Consider the following 21,973-nt stretch of genomic DNA (forward strand, 5'->3'; position numbering starts at 1 on the left):
AGCAATCTACCCAGATGGTGTAAAAGGAGAAAAGGGTTAAAGGCAAAATCTAACTGAAAGGGCTCGTAACAACTTGTTTTTGTTCATTGGAAAATAGGAGGACATAAAATAAAATTTGAAAATAACAAACAACAAATCTGTGATCAAAACAAAGATGTAGCATCAATCATGTAAGGGGGAGTGGGGAAGGGAAGGACCTCATGCATTTGCTGAAAAATCTAAGAAAATAATATGTTCCTATTGTGGACTTAACTCAATTTCTCTGTTCAGTCTGAAAAAAGAAAACCGTTTTCTCCATACGATATTTTTTATCTAACAACCCCACACATTTCCAATTATCCCTTACTGGGCCCAAGAAAATAACATGTGCATCAGCATGAAGTGCCCACTGATACACACTTGCCCTCTCTCTGTGTATTTTCATCTATACAGATATGCTGCCTTGATTGATCATGGAACTCCATCTTCTTTTGTGCTGTCCTCTGTAGGAGGAGCTTGGATTGGGATGAGGAGATTTCATTGGGGTGGAGGTGTGGCTGGGCCACAGTTCAGTGATTAAGTATCTGCCTTGAGTCCAGGAGTCTCCAGTTCAATACTAGGGACCACCATCTGAAGCCAACCCAAATAACATGTTTGGAAAAGGCTCCAGGTAGCTACATGGGAGGCTCTGTTGGGAAAGCACGTGCTTGCTGATGTGGAGAATTCACTGCTCTTTAGAAGAGTGATGTGTTAATACAGGACAGATGAGGGGGAAACATGTGATTCTATCCCTCAAAACAAATTCCAAAGTTTAAAATAAGAATTTAACAAATTCATTTAACACATAATGTATGTAAAATAATACTGATGTAGATTTACCTATAACTTATGCATCTGACAAGTCCAGACACAAATAGAGGACACAATGCTACTTTCATCTGTTCTTTCCGTTTTTGTTTGTCTCTTTTTTACAGAAGGAATCTTGAGTCTTGAACACTGTAATTTATTTATACAATTTGTTGTAGGAAAAAGATCACGAAGCAATTTCCCAGCATGAAAATGGAATGGCAAGATATGAAAATAGGGGAGGGACCGGCAGGGAGGGGAATGGCTCCTCATGACCTCCAGGCTGGGAGTATCGGAGGATTCCTTCGAAGGAGACCAGGAGCTCCAGGGCATCATCCAGCAGCAGAGGACTCCCTTTCCCTTGCGCAGTGGGAAATCCAGTGGCAAGAGTTCCTCAGGACACTGGAAAACCCTCACTCTGGAATCCCATACTTGCCAGAGAAATCTTCTCCCTGGGGGAATGCCAAGGCCTTTCTGGCCTCCTTTGAGCAAATGGCTGAAGCCTGTCAGTGGCCCAATGAAGAGTGAGTGACCCAACTCCGGCCAGCCCTTAGTGGAGCAGCTGAGCAGGCCTTTAACAGTCTGGATGTCAGAGACAGAGAGGATTATGGGAAGGTGAAGGCAGCCATCTTGAGAGGGGATGTCCTGAGCTGGGAGAAGCAGCGCCAGCAGTTCAGGCATTTCTGCTACCAGGAAGCTGAGGGGCCACGGGGGGCTTACTGCCAACTCCGGGAAATGTGCCATGAGTGGCTGAGAGTGGAGAAGCACAGCAAGGAGCAGATCCTGGAGCTCTTGATCCTGGAGCAGCTGCTGACTGTCCTGCCCTCGGAGATCCCGCACTGGGTGAGTGAAGGCGGCCCTGAGAGCTGCTCCCAGGCTGTGGCCCTGGCCGAGGAGTTCCTCTTATGGAAGGAGATGCAGGTGAGGCCCTTTGTCTGGGAGACTCCTTTGTTCACAAGTGAGACCAGAAGCCCCATCTGCAGGTCTGGGCCAGCAGAGTCCTGACCATCTCCCTCCATCTTCCTCCTCCTGAACAGTTTGGGGACTGCTTATAAGTTTGGGGCCTTTTGGTCGGTATTGTTGAGCACAAACTTGTGCCCTGAGTGTCCCTTTCGCCAATCACAATAAGAGACACACACCACGAAGTCCTGTAGAATGAAGCAATATATGATTGTATTGTCGAAGGCTTTCACGGCCAGAGAACGATGGTTGTTGTGGGTTTTCCGGGCTGTATTGCCGTGGTCTTGGCATTGTAGTTCCTGACGTTTCGCCAGCAGCTGTGGCTGGCATCTTCAGAAGTGTAGCACCAAAAGACAGAGATCTCTCAGTGTCACAGTGTGGAAAAGAAGTCCATATGCAAAAGAACCTCCTCAGGATACAGTGAAGCCTCCCGCCATTAGCATTCCACACCCTGGGAAACTCTTACAGGATGACTCAGCTCAACCCCACCCCTCCTGAGTAGATACAAATGACCTGCCAACATCTTTCCACACTGTGACACTGAGAGATCTCTGTCTTTTGGTGCTACACCTCTGAAGATGCCAGCCACAGCTGCTGGCGAAACGTCAGGAACTACAATGCCAAGACCACGGCAATACAGCCCGGAAAACCCACAACAACCAATATATGATTGTTTATTAAACAATGGGGGAGCACTTGTTACACAGGGAGTAGAAGGTCTCCTTGTGTCCAAAGCTCATCAGAGCTAAAATAGCAGTGCAAAGCAATTAATACCTTTTGGTTAATTATAATATTGGAAGAAGCAGCTTAGGTCAATAGCAAAATTATAATATTACCCAATACTCATTTCTTATCTTATATGTCCTTGGCTTGTCTCTCTTTTGGTACATCTTCCTTCCTTTCCCACACATTTCTCTCATAGACTTTTCATTAATGCCCATTTCTTTGGTCAATGTAACATTTGGCAATCTTAGTCAAGGCGCCTCTCTGTCGCTTCTTGCAACCTTGTGGGGCTTGATTCAGAGTTGCTTCCTCTGGTCCCGTGGAAGGGAGTAATCTTTCCCCTTCTGGAATGTCCTGCTAGCCTTGGACAATTCTTTTACTCTAACTAACTTACAGCTAAATTCTTTTTTTTCTCTTAGCCACATAGTTTCTATCTTTTTTTACAAGCTTCTATTGCTACATTTTGCATTGGTGCATCTCTACCATATAGCAAGCATTGTATTGTTAATTCTCAGTTCTAACATGTTTAACCCACATTCTTCTTTGGTCCTTTGTTTCAAGTGTCATTTTCTTGCAAGTTGCATTACAAATACTACAAAATACTACCTGAGGATAGTAAAAGTGCATAATACTTAAAGGCACGGAAAGGTATATAAAATCTCTTTAATTAAATCCACATCCTACAGTATTGCCTTCTTCCCGGCATTCATTGCCCTGGAGTTTACTCTGCCCTGCTTATTTCCCATATTTCAGAAATCTGTTTTGGGAAAAAAAATTCTTAAAAGGGAATCATTCCATCATGAAATGGTCTAATATTAATGGCCCATCCTGATTAGTTCTAAATTTTAGTAGCACTGCGGCCTGATGCTTTATTTTCATGTAAGTGTTAATTTTTTTCCTGTTTGTATTAAAATCTCTAGAGAATGTGTGTAGTAATCAGGACAGAAGGTAATTGAAAACTGAATATATTGTCATGCTGTTGGTTCTTACCTTTAAAGCCCTGAGCGGGTTGGGACCGGCATATCTTTGGGACTGCCTCTCCCTGTATGTTCCCCAGAGACCACTTCGATCAGCAGATAAATGTTTACTGGTGGTCCTCGGCCCTAAGGAAGCCTGCTTCGCTTCAACCAGGGCCAGGACCTTTTCAGTCCTGCCTCCAGCCTGGTGGAATGCTCTGTCAATAGAGACCCGGGCCTAGCGGGACATTATTGTTCCGCCAGGCCTGTAAGACAGAGCTGTTCCGCAAGGCGTTCGGTGGTTGAAGGAGGCGGTGCCATTTCAGCCTCCCAGCTTTGCAGCGGAGGTTCTCCCCACCATTGCACTTTAATGTGCTTGGTTAATTTATCTTATTATTGCTTATTGTATGTTGATTTTAGAATTATTGTTTTCTTGTTATTTGTTTTCTTCCTTTTCCTCCTGGGTTGCCTGCAATGAACCAGGCTGGTTCAGGTTATTTTTCTTTTGAAATGTGGTGCTAAGAAGTTTCTATATTCTTTCAGGAAATTCTTCGCTGATTTCTCCCTGATTTCATTTTCTCTCCAATGAATTGGCTACAGTCAGGGTGGGGCACAGAACCCTCCCCTCTGTCTCCCCCTTTTTGTTGCTTTGCCCTGAAAGGGTCCCTCTCTGCTGTCGCAGGTGTCCTTGGAGGAGGCATCTGGGAGGGTCTCCGAGGCAGGCCAGGATCTGTCTGAGATTGAGCAGAGGCAGCTCAGGATGGGGCTCAAGGAAGAGGAGGATGGAGAAGCCAGCCCGCTAGGTGAGGAGAGAGTGAGGGGGGGGGTCTTCTAGAACTTGAGGATGAAAAATATGGGGAAGCTGTCTGTCCAGATGCAGGACTGGATTTTATTATTACTTCTTGTGTTTAATCATCGATGGCAGAAAATCAAGACCTGAGCAGCAAGTGAAACAGGAATGGTAGGAGAAAGATTCCTAACTCCTTTTTTCCCTTAATGTACCTATATGGAGTTTTGCGGCGGTCACAGATGCAGAATTTAAAATGTGCTCTACTGAAAGTCCTGGCTGGGGAAAAGTTTCAACAAGCTCCTCAGTTTGGGGGGGGGATGTTGTAGAAGAATCCTACTATATACAAGGCTAAGTGTATTCTACACAAGTCACTTCCTACCCTGGTGCACCACCAGAGGGTGCTGCAATGGTGGGAAGCTCAGATGAGGCAACCAGACCTCCAGACAGCGTGCCACTGTGGGAAACCCAGGATAGGATCAATGTCTGCCCCCGCTTTCTGCCAGCTGAGATCAGGAGCAAAGTATGTGGCAATGCCTGCCCGCCCTTTGCCCTGCTGGGAGCAGGAGAGGAGCAGGTGGCAATGGTCATCCCCTAACTTCACTTAGCTGCGATCAGGAGCAGAGCAGGTGGCAATGCCCACCCTCCGCCTTCACCCAGCTGGGATCAGGAGTGAAGTAGATGGCAATGGCTGCTCCCCATCTTCAACTAGCTGGAATCAGGATCAGAGAGGGAGCAATGCCCACCCCCTGCTTTCACCCACCGGGATCAGCTGGGATCAGGACTATCAAACAAAAGGAAGCTCCCTTAGCAACAACCTGAGTAATCAAAGTGGAAACCCACAACTAAGGGATACAGTCAGTCAGGTTCTGAAATTCTAGTGTATTAAAGTGTTTTTCGCAGTGCAATGAATAAATAACAATACTGTTATAGGCATATCAAGAGGTCCATCAGTGGCTATTAGCCACAGGAGATAGATGGTATTCTCTTTGTGGGGAGGTGGTGCTCTGTTGTCTTGGTGCTGGAAGGAAGGCAGTGGGAGGGCTTCTGGTGTCCTGGCCTCACTGACAGTCCTTTAGATGGCACTGGATTTCTAGCCACTGTGTGTGACAGAATGTTGGACTGGATGGGCCACTGGCCTGATCCAACATGGCTTTGCTTATGTTCTTATGTTATGTTCAATCACATAAACAAACAGTGTGCAATAAACAGCTCAACATTGGCCAGTTCAGAAATATCCAATGGTGCAATCAAGTTCATATCAAAATTCAAAGCAGAGATGAAATGTAAACAACAAACCAGAGAAGCTGTGAGGACCCCTCGTTCCTGTTCAAGGTAAGTTCTTAGATAGATGTACTCTTCTCATTTTCTTTCAACAGGTGGAATAAGGAGATGGAACACTCTGCAGGATCGAGACCCGACAAGGAACCGGTCATCAACGCTTGTTTCCAGATTGCATCAGGGGCCAACAGACCTCCTCACCAAACATCTCAGAACTGCAAATGTATAAGAATTTCACTACTGCCGCTGTTACAAACTTCAGCAGCAGTCCATCACACCTCTTTTATACACTACTTTAATACACCACTTTAATACACTAGAATTTCAGAACCTGACTGACTGTATGCTATCATGTTTTCATAACACTGTATTGTAAATATGGACTGTAATTTTATAGTATTGTTAATTGCTGTATTTTTCTCTAGTGTCTGTACTCTTGAAAAAGATTTTGAAACGGGCCTTACCAGGATCTAGGCAACCCGTTAGAGGATTCATTAAGGAAGAAATAATATTAAGGACCTACTTGCATAGTGGTTACAGTCACCTGGAGTGATCTCTAACAACGTTTCTTCCCTGCGAGTTGGACACAGTGCTCAGGACCTTATAAACTGTTGTAAGGACTAGTGTTCGTATGGTACTTTACTTGCATTTGCACTTTACATTGTTTGTGCAATATTCATATTGTTAGCACTTAGAGCACTTACGCACTTTATCAATTGTTGAGGGAGCCTGGTTTGTCAGCATGGGTGTAAATGGTTTTCTAACTGAGCGGGGTCGGTGTTAAGTATTTATACGGTCTAATAATCAATTTCTACATACTGTTACGTGGTTGTACATTAATAAAACTTTGAATACGTCAGTAAGTTTACGTGGGTAAATTCTTGTTTTGCATTCTGATATTAGGAGCAGAGCAGGTGGCAATGCCTGCCCCTTTCAGTCAGCTGGGATCATGAGCAGAGCAAGTTGAAAATAGGAAATGAAATCTGTGAGAAAAACGAAGATGTAGCATCAACCTGGGGGGGGGTGCAGAAGGGAATGACCCCATGCATTTACTGAAAAAATCTAAGTAAATAATATATTCCTATCATGGAATTAACTCTATCTCTCTGTTCAGTCTGAAAAAAGAAAACTGTGTTCCCGCAAATGATTTTTTAAATCTAACCACAACCCCACAAATTTCCAACAGTCATTTATTGGACCCCAAAAAAAGAACAAAAAGCCCTCTTCCCCAACCTTCATCTCTGTAGAGGAGCTTCAGATAGTAGTCGAGAACTAGGAACAAATCTTTCTTAACAGAAGAAAAATCAAAACAATATCGTATTGTCATTATAGTAGCAAATCCCCTTTGTGGGACCAGGTTTTGTACTCCTTTGCAGTCCGAGACAAGGTGAAGGGTCCCTTCAACCTCCTTTCCCTCTGGCCTCTGAGCGTAAGCAAAGTGATGCCAGCTCATCCTTTCATCTCCAGGATAAGACAGGAGCGTTTCCTGGTGTGGCCCAAAAGAAAGTCACGTCTCTCCCAACTCTTTCTAAAATAATAAGTCATAGGGCGCCCCTCCGTGCACACCAACAAGGATTGGAGAGGGTTAAAGTGACAAAGTTTCATTTCCTAGAGAGGTTGCAAAAGGAAGAGAGAGAGACTAAAGCCCTCCAACTTCCTGCTTTTGGGCTGGGGGTTTGCTTGGAGGAGAGTGGCAGGACTGAGGCTGCAGCCGGACGGGGCAAGCCTGGAAAGGTAAAGAGCGGCGGGGAGAGAAGGGAGAAGCTCCGGCAGGCCTTGCAGGGCCATCTTTCTGGGCCCCACGTGCAGAGCGGGAAGGAGGGGGTCAGGCTGGCCCTTTCTCGGCTCTCAAGGAGGGAGGTAAGTTCTGGTCCGGCCCCCTTGAATCAGGGACCCGGTTGGACCTGCAGTGGGTTTCCCCACTCCTCCGCATGAAGCCAGCTGGGTAATCTTGGGCTAGTCAAGCTCTCTGGAGCTCTCTCAGCCCCACCTACCTCACAGGGTGTTTTGTTGTATATTGTTAATAACTACATACTTTGTAAACCGCTCTGAGTCTGCATTAAGTTGTCCTGAAGGGCAGTATATAAAATTGAATGCTGTTGTTGTTATTGGACAGGCATTGCCACCTACTCAGCTCCTAACACCAGTTGGGTTAAGGCGGGGATGGGCATTGCCATCTGCTCCACTCCTAATATCATCTGGGTTAATGTGGGGTGTGGGAAGTGCTGGGGCGGGCATTTGCCACCTGTCCTGCTCCTAATACTAGCTCAGTTAAAGTGTGTGTGGGGGGGGCATTATAACCTGCTCCGTTTCTAATATTTAGCAAACAGCACAAAAGCAGAGTGGAAAAGAATCCCGCCCCCCATTAAAGAAACAGTAATATAATCTATTTAAAGTGCTAGTGCTCCCAAATTCATATACATATGCAATGTGCAATTCATACAACAAGATCACATATGAAATACAACATACAAAGTTCTAAGAACAAGGATCACATATTCCCCTCCCATACATTCCAAGAATTGAAGAAAACCTATAAGCAAGAAAGAAGAACTTAATGATACTTGTGCTCTCTAACCTGTCCTTACCTGTTATTGGACTTGGAGTTGGCATCCTGCTTCCCTGTCCTTACCTGTTATTGGACTTGGCATCCTGCTTCTTTGGAATGTATGGGAAGGGAATATGTGATCCTTGTTCTTAGAACTTTGTATGTTGTATTTCATATATGATCTTGTTGTATGAATTGCACATTGCATATGTATATGAATTTGGAAGCACTAGCACTTTAAATAGATTATATTACTGTTTCTTTAATCCCGGGTGGTGTTCTTTTCCACTCTGCTTTTGAGCCACTTCTGATATTAGCTGGGTTAAGGCAGGGGTGGGAATTGCAGGGGGTGGGCTTTGCCACCTGCTCCGCTCCTGAACCTGGGTCTCTCAGATCGTAGTCTGACACTCTAACCGGTACTCCATGCTGGCTTCCTAAAACTCAAGATGGATTACCAGCGCAATGTAAAACAGTTCATAAACTAATATAATCCACAAAAAAACCAACAGGGCTTGTGGGCTTCATCATCTGTTTTCTCCAAAAGAAGAATAAATTCTCTTTTGTACAATTTGGGGGTGGGGCTGTTCTTATGGCTGAGAGAAAGGTCCTCATCTAAATCTTCAGAGGTAGCGGGGGGGGGGGGGAGAGCGAGAGCGTGAGCGTGTACATGGTACTTCTGTCCTAGGGTTTCCTGTCTACTGAGAAGTGCCATTTTCCCAGGAGACTTTGGGCCTGTGGAGGTGTGTGCCTGAGCAGACTGGCTGGGGCTTGCTCATCTCTTCCCTGTGAGCCCTGTAAACTGACTCAGTGACCTGAGCAATTCTTAGCCTTCTCCACACGGCCATAAGCATGCTGGATCAACATGCATCCAGGGGAGAGTGGGCGTGAGGGTTCTGCCTTCTCCCCCACCTATGCACAATCATCTGGCTGTGAACACAGTCCCTCGACTGCAAGATGCCTCTGGGTGACTGAGAAAGTTAAGAAAGCAGTGTTCCCAATTGCAGGGACAGAATCTACATGTGTGCACTTGTAGAGAGAATCAAATCCTCTCTGTGTGTATTTTCATCTATACAGATATGCCGCCTAGAATGATCATGGAACTCCATCTTCTTTTGTGCTGTCCTCTGTAGGTGGAGCTTGGATTGGGATGAGGGCCAACCCAAATAACATGTTTGGAAAAGGCGCCTGAAACCACTGCTAGTTGGATCAGGCTGGGGTGTGGTTGATGGCCTGATAGTATAAGGTAGCTGCATGGGAGGCTCTGTGGGGAATGCACGTGCTTGCTGATGTGGAGAATTAGCTGCTCTTTAGAAAAGTGATGTGTTAATACAGGACAGATCTGGGAAAACTTCTGATTCCAAAACTTAAAATAAGTATTTAACAAATTCATTTAACACTTAATGTATGTAAAATCATACTAATGTAGATTTACCTATAACTTGCGTATCTGACAAGTCCAAACACAGAGGACACAATGCCACTTTCATCTGTTCTTTCCATTTTTGTTTGTGTCTCTTTTTTACAGAAAGAATCTGAGTTATAGGAAAAAGACCACAGAGCAATTTCCCAGCATGAAAACGGAATGTCAAGATATCCCAATAGGGGAGGGACCAGCATGGAGGGGAATGGCTGCTCATGACCTCCAGGCTGGGAGTATCGGAGGATTCCTTCGAAGGAGACCAGGAGATCATCCAGCAGCAGAGGGTTCCCTTTCCCTGGCGCAGTGGGAAGCCCAGTGGCAGGAGTTCCTCAGGACAGTAGAAAATCCTCACTCTGGATGGGGAAGCCCACACTTGCCAGCAAAACCTTCGCCCTGGGATGATGCCAAGGCCTTTCTGGCCTCCTTTGAGCAAGTGGCTGAAGCCTGTCAGTGGCCCCAGGAAGAGTGGGTGACCCGACTCCTGCCAGCCCTTAGTGGAGAAGCTGAGCAGGCCTTTAACGGTCTGGATGTCAGAGACAGAGAGGATTATGGGAAGGTGAAGGCAGCCATCTTGAGAGGGGATGTCCTGAGCCGGGAGAAGCAGCGCCAGCAGTTCAGGCGTTTCTGCTACCAGGAGGCCGAGGGGCCACGGGGGGCTTACAGCCAACTCCGGGAAATGTGCCGTGGGTGGCTGAGAGTGGAGAAGCACAGCAAGGAGCAGATCCTGGAGCTCTTGATCCTGGAGCAGCTGCTGACTGTCCTGCCCCCGGAGATCCGGAGCTGGGTGAGCGAAGGCGGCCCTGAGAGCTGCTCCCAGGCAGTGGCCCTGGCTGAAGAGTTCCTCTTACGGCAGGAGACGCAGGTGAGGTCCTTTGTCTGGGAGGCTCCTTTGTCCACGAGTGAGACCGGAAGCCCCATGCGCAGGTCTGGGCCGGGAGACTCCTGACGATCTCCTCCCCTCTCCCTCCCCCTGAACAGTTTGTGGTCTGTGGATAAGTTTGGGGCCTTTTGGGTGGTGTTGCCTTCTTCTCGGCATTCGTTGCCCTGGAGTTTGCTCTGCCCTGCTTATTTCCCGTGTTTTTGAAGTATGTTTTGGGAAAAATTTTTTTTTAAGTGGATCTGTTCATCATGAAATGATCTAATTCATATTAATGGCCCATCCTGCATAGTTCTAAATATTCGTAGCACTTGCAGCCTGATGCTTTATTTTCATGTTGTGGTTTTTTTTACTTTTATATTAAAATCTCTAGAGAATGAGTGCAGGAATCAGGATAGATGGCAACTGAAAACTGAATACATTATCATGCTAAAGCCCTTTTCCTTCTGGGTTGCCAGTGATGAACCAGACTGGTTCAGGTTATTTTTCTTTTGACATGTGGTGCTTAGAAGTTTCTATAATCTTTCAGGAAATTCTTCCTCGATTTCTCCCTATTGTATACCAATGAATTAGCTACGGTCAGGGTGGGGTACAGGACCCTCCCCTCTGTCTCCCCCCCCCACCACCTTGTTGCTCTGCCCTGAAAGGGTCCCTCTCTGTTGTTGCAGGTCCCCTTGGAAGAGGCATCTGGGAGGGTCTCCAGGGCAGGCCAGGATCTGCCTGAGACTGAGCAGAGGCAGCTTACGATGGAGCTCAAAGAAGAGAAGGATGGAGAAGCCAGCCCACTAGGTGAGGCGGGAGTGGGGGAGGCCTTCTAGGGCCTGAGATCTGGGCACCTCAGAAGGTCCTTCTGGGGCTGAGTTCGGCAGCGGCTGTTTTGATCCATTTAGGCACTGCAGTAATTTTAGATATTGGATAGTTAAGGAAAAGGGCTGGTAACTTAAGGACCAAAGGCCCGTCACGTCTTTCCTACAGGGGTCAGCCAAGTGTCTCCAGTTCTTCATTGCCCCCCAACAATTGACAAAAAACATGAGGATCCCCTTTGAACTGTAGGGTTCACTTGGTGATGTCCTGGCTCCCTGCCTCCCGAAAGGGTGATTTTTGGAGGCTGAAAACCATGGGGAAGCTGTCTGTCAGGATACAGGACTGGATTTTATGATAACTTCTTGTATTTAATCATCAATGGCAGAAAATCAAGAATTGAGCAGCAATTGAAATAAGAAGTGTAGGGGAAGGTTTCCTGTCTTTTCCTTAATGTACGTTTGAGGCATTTGGGGAAGCCTCAGATACAGAATTTGGAATGTGCTCTACTGAAAGGCCTGGCTGAGGAAAAGTTTCAACAAGCTGCTCAGTTTGGGGGGGGGGGGAGATGTTGTGGAAGAATAACGAATAAAAGCAGGCTACAGCTCGATTGTGTTATGCAGTTCATGCTGGAGAAGCCCCCCCCCCCCCCCAAGACTCATTTGATAATTGGATGGAGTGGTATTAATTGTTTTTCTACCCAGATTGTGGATATTTCACCTTGTATTTGGTTTCAAAAAAACAGAGCAGGCAGGTTCTACAGGAGAAAAGGCCTGTCCATTATTTTATACTAGTAACAAAGCCCGTTGTGGGAAAAAATACAACAGGCTCTAGAAAGGGCAGAGCAGATAGGCAGGCATCCCCTCCTCCTCCATCAGTGATCCTGACTTGTGAAGGAGGTAGGTGGACATTTCCACCTGCTCCATGCATAATCTCCGTCACGTGAAAGGGTGAAAGGCGTTGCTGCCTGCTGCACGCCTGATACAGGCTGGGTAAGGGGGGGGGAAGGCATTGCCACCTGCTCCACTCCTGATCCCAGCTGGGTGAAGAGGAAACGAGCATTGCTTCCTGGTCTGCACCTAATCCCAGCCAGGTGAAGGTGCAGGGTAGGCATTACCACCTGCTCCACTCCTGATCCCAACTGGGTTATGGGGGGGGGGGCATTGCCACCTGCTCTGCTCCTGATCCCAGCTATGTTAACGCAGGGAGTGGGCATTGCCACGTGAAAGGGTGAAAGGCGTTGCTGCCTGCTGCACGCCTGATACAGGCTGGGTAAGGGGGGGGAGGCATTGCCACCTGCTCCACTCCTGATCCCAGCTGGGTGAAGAGGAAACGAGCATTGCTTCCTGGTCTGCACCTAATCCCAGCCAGGTGAAGGTGCAGGGTAGGCATTACCACCTGCTCCACTCCTGATCCCAACTGGGTTATGGGGGGGGGCATTGCTACCTGCTCTGCTCCTGATCCCAACTGGGTTATGGGGGGGGGCATTGCCACCTGCTCTGCTCCTGATCCCAGCTATGTTAACGCAGGGAGTGGGCATTGCCACCTGCTCCACTCCTAATACCAGTTGGGTTAAGGCGGTGGTGGGCATATTCACCTGCTTAGTGACTTATTCTGGTAGATTGAAGGGGGTGAGCATTGCCACCTGCTCTGCTCCTTATCCTGGCTGGGAAAAGGGAAGAAGGGCATTTCCTCCTGCTCTGTGCCTGATCCCAACCAGGTGAAACCATGGGATGGGCACTGCCACCTTCTCCGCTCCTGATCTCAGCAAGGAGAAGGGGGGAGGGCATTGCCATCTGCTCTGCTCCTGATCCCATCTGGGTGAAGAGGGTGGGCATTTCAACTTGCTCCACTCCTAATAATAGCTGGGTTATGGCTGGGGGTGGACATTGCCACCTGCTTTGTTGCTAATACCAGCTGAGTTCAGGAGGGTGTGGACATTTCTGCCTCCTCCACTCATATCCCAGCTAGGTTAAGGCAGAGGTGGGCATCTCCTCTCCTCCTGATCACTGCTGGGTGAAGGGGAGGCGGGAATTGTCACTTGCTCTGCTCCTTATACCAGCTGGGTTATTGTGGAGGGTTGGCAGTGCCACCTGCTCTGTTCTGAATATCAGCTGGGTGAAGGCAGGGAGTGGGCATTGCCACCTGCTCTGCTCCTGATCCCAGCTGGCTGAAGGGGGGTGAGCCTTGCCACGTGCACCGCTCCTGATTACTGCTGGCTGAAGGGCGGTGGGCATTGCCACCTGCTTCGCTCCTAATATCAGCTAGGTTTATTATTAATTAATCAATCAATCAATCAATCAATCAATCAATCAATCAATCAATAACAATGGCTAACAACATTAAAAATACATTAAAAGTCAGAAAACCATACAATCAATAATAATTTTTAAAAGTCATTAAAATAGTCCAGAAGCAGGCTATTTAAACAAATATTGAGAGTCTGTATATGACCAGGTTAAGGTGGGGGGTGGGTGGGCTTTGCTGGTGATGGGCATTGCCACCTGCTCTGCTTCTAATACCAGCTAGGTGAAGGCGGGAAGCGGGTATTGCCACCTGCTTTGCTCCTGATCCCAGCTGGCTGAAGGGGCGGCGGGCATTGCCACCTACACTGCTCCTAATACCAACTGGGTTATGGCAGGCATTGGGCATTTCCGCATTCTCCTTCCTAATACCAGCTGTGTTAAGGTGAGGGGTGGGCATTGCCACCTACTTCGGTCCTAATACCAGATGGGTGAAGGGGTTGCAGGCATTGCCACTTGCTCTGTTACTGATTCTGGCAGGTTGAAGGGCGACGGGCATTGCTGCCTGCTTGGCACCTGATTCCAATTCAAAAAATACTGAGAGGCGTCCCACACCTGCTCCACTCTTAAGCCCAGCTGAGTGATGGTGGGGGTGGGCATTGCCACCTGCTCCCCTCCTGATTCCAGCTGGCTGAAGTGGGATGGGCATTGCCATCTGCTATTCCTGATCTCAGCTGGGTGAAAGGGGGTGGACATTGCCACCTTCTCCACTCTTAATACCAGCTGGGTTAAGGCAGGGGTGGGCGTTCCCACCTGCTCCTCTTCTAATACCAGCTGGGTTAAGGCGGGGGTTGGACATTTCTGGGGTGGGCATTGCCACTTGCTCCACTTCTAATATCAGCTGGGTAAGGCAGGTGATGGGCATTGCCACCTGCTCTGCTCCTCTGAGCAGTTTGTGCACGGCTTAGAAACAGAGAGATGCTTCAGAAACGTTCAAGAGATGTAAAGATTGTACCACAGGATTGGATTGTTCATGGTGGCACTGATTGGGGACTCCTGATGAAGCAGAGGGAAACAAGCTGGACATCAGCCAGCCCCTTGTAGAGTCCATGCCAGTGACGGGCTTCTGTATCTTCTCAGCCACCTGAAATAGACAAAACAATCTCAAGACAAGCCTTGTGTGCATTGACAAAACAACTCAGCATTCTCTTTGGACTCATCCTCATAGATGAGACTTTCGTACATCACAGGAGGGAATTTGACTTGTTGTAGAACATTTGATTATAGAGCCGTTGCTATACTAGCGTTGTAAAAAAATTTGTATGAATTATTCACCGGATGGAATGTATGAATGTATTTAAATTTATAGTTTTGTATTATAGAGTAGCATGTTAAGTATTTACGTTGTGGTTCACTGAGCACTGTGCACTTTATAAATTAGAAAAAAATAATTTTTGAATCCATTGTCCGTTTGAATCCTCCGTTGTGGTTTCCACTGTTGGTTGCTGCTCTTGATCCCAGCTGGCTGAAGGGGGGTGGGCATTGCCACCTGCTCTACTCCTGATCCCAGATGGCTGAAGGGGGGTGGGCATTGCCACCTGCTCTACTCCTGATCCCAGATGGCTGAAGGGGGGTGGGCATTGCCACCTGCTCTACTCCTGATCCCAGATGGCTGAAGGGGGGTGGGCATTGCCACCTGCTCTACTCCTGATCCCAGATGGCTGAAGGGGGGTGGGCATTGCCACCTGCATCGATCCTAATACCAGCTGGGTTAAGGTGAGGGGTGGGCATTGCCACCTGCCTCAGTCCTAATACCAGCTGGGTTAAGGTGGGAGTGGGCATTATCACCTGCTCTGCTCCTAATACCAGCTGGGTTAAGGTGAGGGGTGGGCATTGCCACCTGCCTCAGTCCTAATACCAGCTGGGTTAAGGTGGGAGTGGGCATTATCACCTGCTCTGCTCCTAATACCAGCTGGGTTAAGGCAGGGGTGGGCATTGCCACTTGCTCCGCTCCTAATATTAGCTGGGTTAAAGTGGGAGGTGGGCATTGCCACCTGTTTCACTCTTAATACCAGCTGAGTGAAAGTGGGGGGCTGGTATTGCCACCTGTCCCCGGCCTGGCCTTCCTGCCATGGCACATTTTCTGGAGGGACAGGGTGCCTTACCTGGGCTTCCCTCCATGGCGGCGCCCTCTGGTGGTGCGCCAGGGTATAAAGTGAGTTGTCTGAAATACGCTTGCTCAGTTATATAGTAGGACTAGAAACAAAGCCCGTTGTGCAAATAAATACAACGGGCTCTAGAAAGCTGTTGTGCTTTTCAAACATTTTTATGAAACATAACATTCAGTGATCAATGCTGAAAGATTTCTTTATATACAATGTGTTTGTATATAAAGCACTTCCAGTTTCAGCTCTCAAAATCTCCAGGAATTTCACTACCTGGAGCTGGCAAACCGACACGGGGAGTCCTGGTCAGGCACAGGTTATCCCAGCCTCTCCCGTCTGATGGATGGCTCTCTGAATCTCCTGCGTTTCTCCATGCCCCCAGCCCTTCGCTTCCCTTTTAAGGAAATTCTGCAGGGTGCAAAAGGTGGGCTGGAGCTCGGAAGGGCCCCAGCTGCAACCAAATTAGTGTGAAGAAGGGCTTGCAGCCTGCCCATTCATAGCATCATAGAGTTGGAAGGGGCCATACAGACCATCTGGTCCAACCCCCTGCCCAGTGCAGGATCAGCCTAAGGCATCTCTGATTGATGGGGGCTGAGGACACATGACAGACAGGAAACCTTCCCAATCCCAGCTGGCTGCCAGCTTGACAGGGGGGCAGGTTTATCCCTCCCCCTGGTGCCGATCCCAGTGGGGAGGGGAAGGCGAGCAGCTGCCTCATTTGCAACTGGCGGGCCGGTTTGTAGGCAGGCGGGTTTGCTCCCCCCCCACTGCGCCGGCTTGACAGGGGGGCGCACCCTTGTGCCAATCCCGGCGGCGAGGGGAAGGCGAGCTGCCGCCCCTCTTGCAGCCGGCTGCCAGTTTGCAGGCGGACGGGTTTGCTCCGCCCCCCCGCCCGTGCCGACTTGACAGAGAGGCAGGTTTGTCCCTCCCCTCTTGTGAGCCAGGTGGCGAGGGGAAGGCGAGCGGCCACCTCGCTTGCAGCTGGCTGGCTGCAGGCGGCCGGGTTTGCTCTCCCACCCCCGGCGCCATCTTGATGGGGGGGTTCCCCCCAGTGGCGATGGGAAGGCGAGCGGCCGCTCCTCTTGCAACCTGCCACTGGTTTGCAGGTGGCCGGGTTTGCTCCCCCCCTCTGCCGGCTTGACAGGGGGGCGGGTTCCCCCCCATCCCGGAGGCGAGGGGAAGGCGAGCGGCCGCCCCTCTTGCAGCCGGCTGCCAGTTTGCAGGCGGATGGGTTTGCTCCGCCCCGCCCCGCCCCCCGCGCCGGCTTGACAGAGAGGCAGGTTTGTCCCTCCCCTCTTGCGAGCCAGGTGGCGAGGAGAAGGCGAGCGGCCACCTCGCTTGCAGCTGGCTGGCTGCAGGCAGCCAGGTGTGCTCTCCCACCCCTGGTGCCGGCTTGATGGGGGGGGTTCCCCCCCAGTGGTGAGGGGAAGGCGAGCGGCCGGTCCTCTTGCAGCCTGCCACCGGTTTGCAGGCGGCCGAGTTTGCTCCCCCCCTCCGCCGGCTTGACAGGGGGCGGGTTCCTCCCCCCCATCCCGGAGGCGAGGGGAAGGCGAGTGACCGCCTTGCTTGCAGCTTGTTTGCAGGTGGGCGGGTTTGCTCCCCGCCCCTGCACCGGCTTGACAGGGAGGTGGGGAGCGGCTGCCCCTCTTGCAGCCTGGCCATCCGGATTTGGCCAAGCCGCTTCAGAGGCGGGCCATTTGTTTCCCCAGCCTATCAAAGTGAGGAAGGGAAAGGAGGCGGAAGTCCTTCCTTTAGTCACCCAAAAGGCGCACGCTCCAGCTATCTTTGTGAGTCGTCGGATAGACGCTAAGACAATTATGTTGTAGGATACCTCTACAAGAAGCTTGCCTTATGTTCATGGTGAAATTTTAGCACAATGAGAGGATACAAGTAAAACTAAGGAGTTAGTGAGGAAAATTCCATTATGGTTAAGAAGCAGGCATTAACATAGACTACTTGGACTGCTAAGGATTTTATCTATAGTGACCATGAAAAAGAGACATTACTGCTATTGATTTGGAACAAGTGAGTTGAATTCCCCTCAGACATCTCGTATATATTACCCAAAACACTCTGCTTGTGAAATCCTTCTCCTACAAGGAAAAGAAGTTGTGACAAAGTACAGCCCTTAATTAGGAGTACCTGATATTTGGCTTGGCTTCTTGCATGGGTGCTGATTGTACCTTTTTGTTTTATTCAGCAGATGTAGAGGAAACAGTTGAGGAATTTCAGGGGAATTTCTCATTGAATAAGAGCAAGCACGAAGAGTCTAAAGGAAACCTCAGGATTCAAACTTGGCCACCAAGGCAGGAGGAAAGCCATGCACAGAAGACGAGGGATAAGCCCATTCCTTGCCCAGGAGAGGGATTCCATGAAATCCCAGTCCAAGCAGAAGAATCTCCCCAAAAGAGAACGAACGAAGGACATGAAAATGAAAGTATAGCATCTAGAACAACCTTCATTCAGAGCATGAATGTTATTTCCCATCTAGACGTTCCCTCAGGAGAGAAACCATATAGTTGCTTGGAGTGTGGAAAAGGCTTCAGTCGGAGATCAGCCCTTGCTTCACATCAGAGGATTCACTCAGGTGAGGGGCCATATAAATGGTCAGAGTGCAACCCAAACTTCTCTGGTGCAGCAGGCTTTAGTGTACTTGTAAAGTTTCCATGAATGTGCACTTCAGCATACATCAGGAAGAAGCCATGGAAATGTTCTTAATGTGGAGAGAACTTCCGAGTGCAGATCAGCCCTCCTTGCCTAGATGCTAATGGGATCTCTCTCTTTATTCCAGCAGGGGATGATCAGGAGAATGAGGACGACGAGGATTGGCTTCAGTCATCCCAAGAGAAAGCTAAGGATGAAGAGCTGGAAGGAAACTTCAGGAATCAAGGAGGACCCAAGAGGCCAGAGGGAAGCCACACAGTGGAGAAGAGGGATAAACACATGCCTTGCCAAAGAGAGGATTTCTGTGAAGAAATTCCCATGTTGGAGGAAACATACAAGTGCTTGAAGTGCGGAATGAACTTCTCAGATCAATCACAGTATAATATTCATTCGCAAAAGCACAATGGAAAGAAGACCCATAAATGCTTGGAGTGTGGAAAGAGCTTCACTTGTAACAGAAATCTTCAACGGCATAAAAGAACCCACACAGGGGAGAAACTTTTTGAATGTTTAGAGTGCGGAAAGAGCTTCACCTCTAACAGAAATCTTCAGCGGCATAAAAGAACCCACACTGGGGAAAAACCATTTGAATGCTCAGAGTGTGGAAAGAAATTCAGTCAGAATGAAACTCTTCATAAGCATTTAAGAACCCATACAGGGGAAAAACTTTTTGAATGCTTAGTGTGTGGAAAGAAATTCAGTCAGAGTTGCCACCTTCAACGGCATCTAAGAACCCACACAGGGGAGAAACCTTTTGAGTGTTCAGAGTGTAGAACGAAATTCACTAGCAAAGCCCGCCTTCGTCAACATCAGATAATCCACATGAGGCTAAACCACGTAGCTTCTCAGCCAGTGGCAACAGCTCCCCTTATATTTCACCCCTTAAAATCAACCACAGAGTCTGAACACCAAAGAAACCATATAAGCACTTAGAGAGAGATTGCATCGCTATAGAAACCTTATGGTAACTGCAGTCCATCAGCCCCACTGCCAGCAGGCACTGGTCTACCTTGTCTTCCAAGGCATATAGGCTCCAGGGGCTGTCGAAGTCCCTGCCTACAACATGTCACTCATCAAGTTCCTCCCAAGCCTTAGAGGGGTTTTCACTTCCTCTTGCTGGTACCTGCCTTGTCCACTTGGCCTTTTTAGGAATTACCCACAGAGAGGGCCAAAGCTCCCAGCTCCCCTAAGTAGGCTTGCTGTTCTGAGGCTCTGTGTTGTGGCCATGCCTTTTTATTCAGCAACTGGTTACCACAGAGATTCCTTACTGCACTTTCACACCACTGTGGAGAGCAGTTTCCCAAAATACCATCCCTCCTGGCACCTGTTTCAAACAGTATGTTTGAGCAGTGGAAGTCTTTGTGGTACAGAGAACAACTACCAGTATTTAGAAAAAAAGAAAAAGGTTCACACTCATACTCTCAAGCACAGCAACAGGTTGAGTAAGGGATTACAAAAGAAACAATCAGTTTCTCTGGTCCTTGTTCTATACATGCCTTTACTGATGTTATTCTAAGGCAGGCTGTTTAATTTAAAGGGCACAGCTGTCTAGGAACTTCCCATTACCTTGTAGTCCTGGTTTAGCCCCGCAGCCTTCCACATAGCAATGGCTGCTGTCTATAAGGGTCTGGTTAGAGATGCTCCCAGTTCAATGGAATCAGTCAAAAAGCGAATTTCACCTCAGTGTCAAGGGATTTTATTACCTCCATTTGCCCTCTCCCAGAGAGGGAGGGTCAAAGAAGCTTTTCCTGTAGTCATCAGGGAAAATCTTTCTAGCATTTCAAACCACTCAATTTATCCTCTCTTAGATGTCTTTGACCTGCCAGATTATTAGCACCTTAAAAAGCCTACCAGGTTGTGGCTAGAGAGCTTCCCCTTTCCTGCCTTTTCTCATATAAGAGAGAGCAGAACTACAAGTGATGAATATCACGTGTTTAGCATGTGAAATGATTTACATGGGTTAACGCCTTTTGATTACCTGTTCACTTGTCTGCTGTGATCACACTGTCTTTGTTTCAGTGTCCGTCTTCGCATGGGTTTCTTCCTCAGTCCTCCCATGACGAGGGTGGTATCCCATGAAGCACTGCTGCTTTGCGCATGCGTAGCTTTTTTTGTGCTTATTCTCTGTGCAGAATAATTTAAGCCCTTGACCACCAGTTGGCGCTGTTATGCTCTTTCTCCCTTAATCCATTCGATTGCAAGAGCAATTCATGACCACTTCAGAACTTGCCAATCACCCCCAGGCTACGGGGGTGGGTGGTCAAGTGGACATTCGTTAATTTTTTTTCTTTTTTTTGCCTAGCAGAAGTTATGCCTTCTTGAATTTCATACCGAACCAATTTGTAAATTTGCTGGTTTGTCACTGATGTTTCGATTGCATTCCATGCAATTAAGACACTGCCAAAAGGAGTATTGGGGTGGGGGTGGGGGGATAGGAGTTAACACCTTGGCTTGCACAAATGCCAAAGTAGTACTTTGTTCAGATGACACTGCTCGAGGGATGATGAATGTTTTCTCAAATGATCCTTCTGTAAGTCTTCATCCTTTGAGATGTATCTAAGGGCATGGCTTACAAATCTCAACTGTGGGGTGAGGACAGATTTATGAGTGAGGAAAGACAAAAGGCTGGAACAAGATGTGAGTTTTCAGAAGGGGTTCTTATAACCTTCCTCTGAGTGGCCCCCCTGCACCCCCTTAAAAGCTCCCATTGCTGAGAGGTGATGGATGCCTCAAAGCTATAAGCAACATGGCATGTGGAGGGCAGCAACAAGAAATTGACCAGAGTGTCCCCTTTCATCCATTGGCAAACTGTAGCTGATTCATGGACAGTGCTGATACAAGAAGGTGGGGGGGGGGGAGGAAATTCAGACCCCTCGTTACACATGACACAAAGTTCTGAAGGGTCCCCTGACCCTAGTCAGTGGCTTTGCAGAGAGACCTGGGAAATGCTGAGGAGAAGAGGAAGGCATTAAACATTCACTTTAATAAAATTGCTGCCCTTCAGGGCTCTTGATTCCAGCCCAAAATCAATCAGGTCTCATTTAATTCTATTGTAAAAGTTAGGTGCATCTGGCCTTCAAGGATCTATCAGGCCGGTCTACCACCAGCTGGGCTGGAGGTGCACTGCGCCTGGCAGGGGAAGGTGGGGGATAGAGGCATCCGGGCACCAGCAAGCCTGCCAACTCACCCGGTGCAGCCCGCACTATCCGGGCTGTGGGAGCGTTTGGCATGGCTGGGGGGGAGGGGAGCCAGGGAGAATTCTCTCCCATCCGGGCTGTGGGTGTGTTTGGCCTGGCTGCAGGAGGGAGGGGAGGTGGCATCCAGGTGACGCTGTGCCTGCCAAATCTCCCGGTGCAGCCCCTAGGGGGGTTTCACCGGCCAAGCAGCGGGCACCTTTGGCCAAGCTGGGGAGGGGAGCCAGGGAGGTTTCTCTGCCTGGCTGGGGAGGGAGAGAATTCTCCCTGGATCCCCCACCTCTGCATCCTGGCCAAAGGTTCCCACAGCTCGGCTGGGAGAATTCTCCCTGGATCCCCCCTCCCCGCCTTGCCAAACGCTCCTGCAGCCCGGCCAGTGCGGCCCTCAATGGGGCTACACCAGGTGAGTTGGCAGGCAGCCTCAAAGGGGGCTACAGAGGCTAGCCTGCAGGCAAATCTGGCTTAGCTGGGGAGGGAGAGGAGTATGCGTCCGCATGACACAGTGCCTACCAACTCTCCCGGTGCGGCC

General features: G+C 48.7%; 1 protein-coding gene across 1 annotated transcript; it reads left to right on the forward strand.

The window, feature by feature from the left end:
* The first annotated feature begins 1,096 nt into the window (after positions 1-1,096).
* LOC129327813 (zinc finger and SCAN domain-containing protein 12-like) lies at positions 1,097-21,973 on the forward strand. The gene is made up of 9 exons (XM_054976568.1): positions 1,097-1,208; positions 1,373-1,746; positions 4,147-4,267; positions 6,909-6,961; positions 7,145-7,266; positions 9,606-10,362; positions 11,046-11,166; positions 17,787-18,173; positions 18,378-21,973. The coding sequence occupies exons 1-9, from the start codon at positions 1,097-1,099 to the stop codon at positions 19,181-19,183; spliced, it is 2,853 nt and encodes a 950-aa protein (XP_054832543.1). The 3' UTR covers positions 19,184-21,973.

This window comes from Eublepharis macularius, chromosome 4 (assembly GCF_028583425.1).
Source record: "Eublepharis macularius isolate TG4126 chromosome 4, MPM_Emac_v1.0, whole genome shotgun sequence".
Taxonomy (NCBI): Eukaryota; Metazoa; Chordata; class Lepidosauria; order Squamata; family Eublepharidae; genus Eublepharis; species Eublepharis macularius.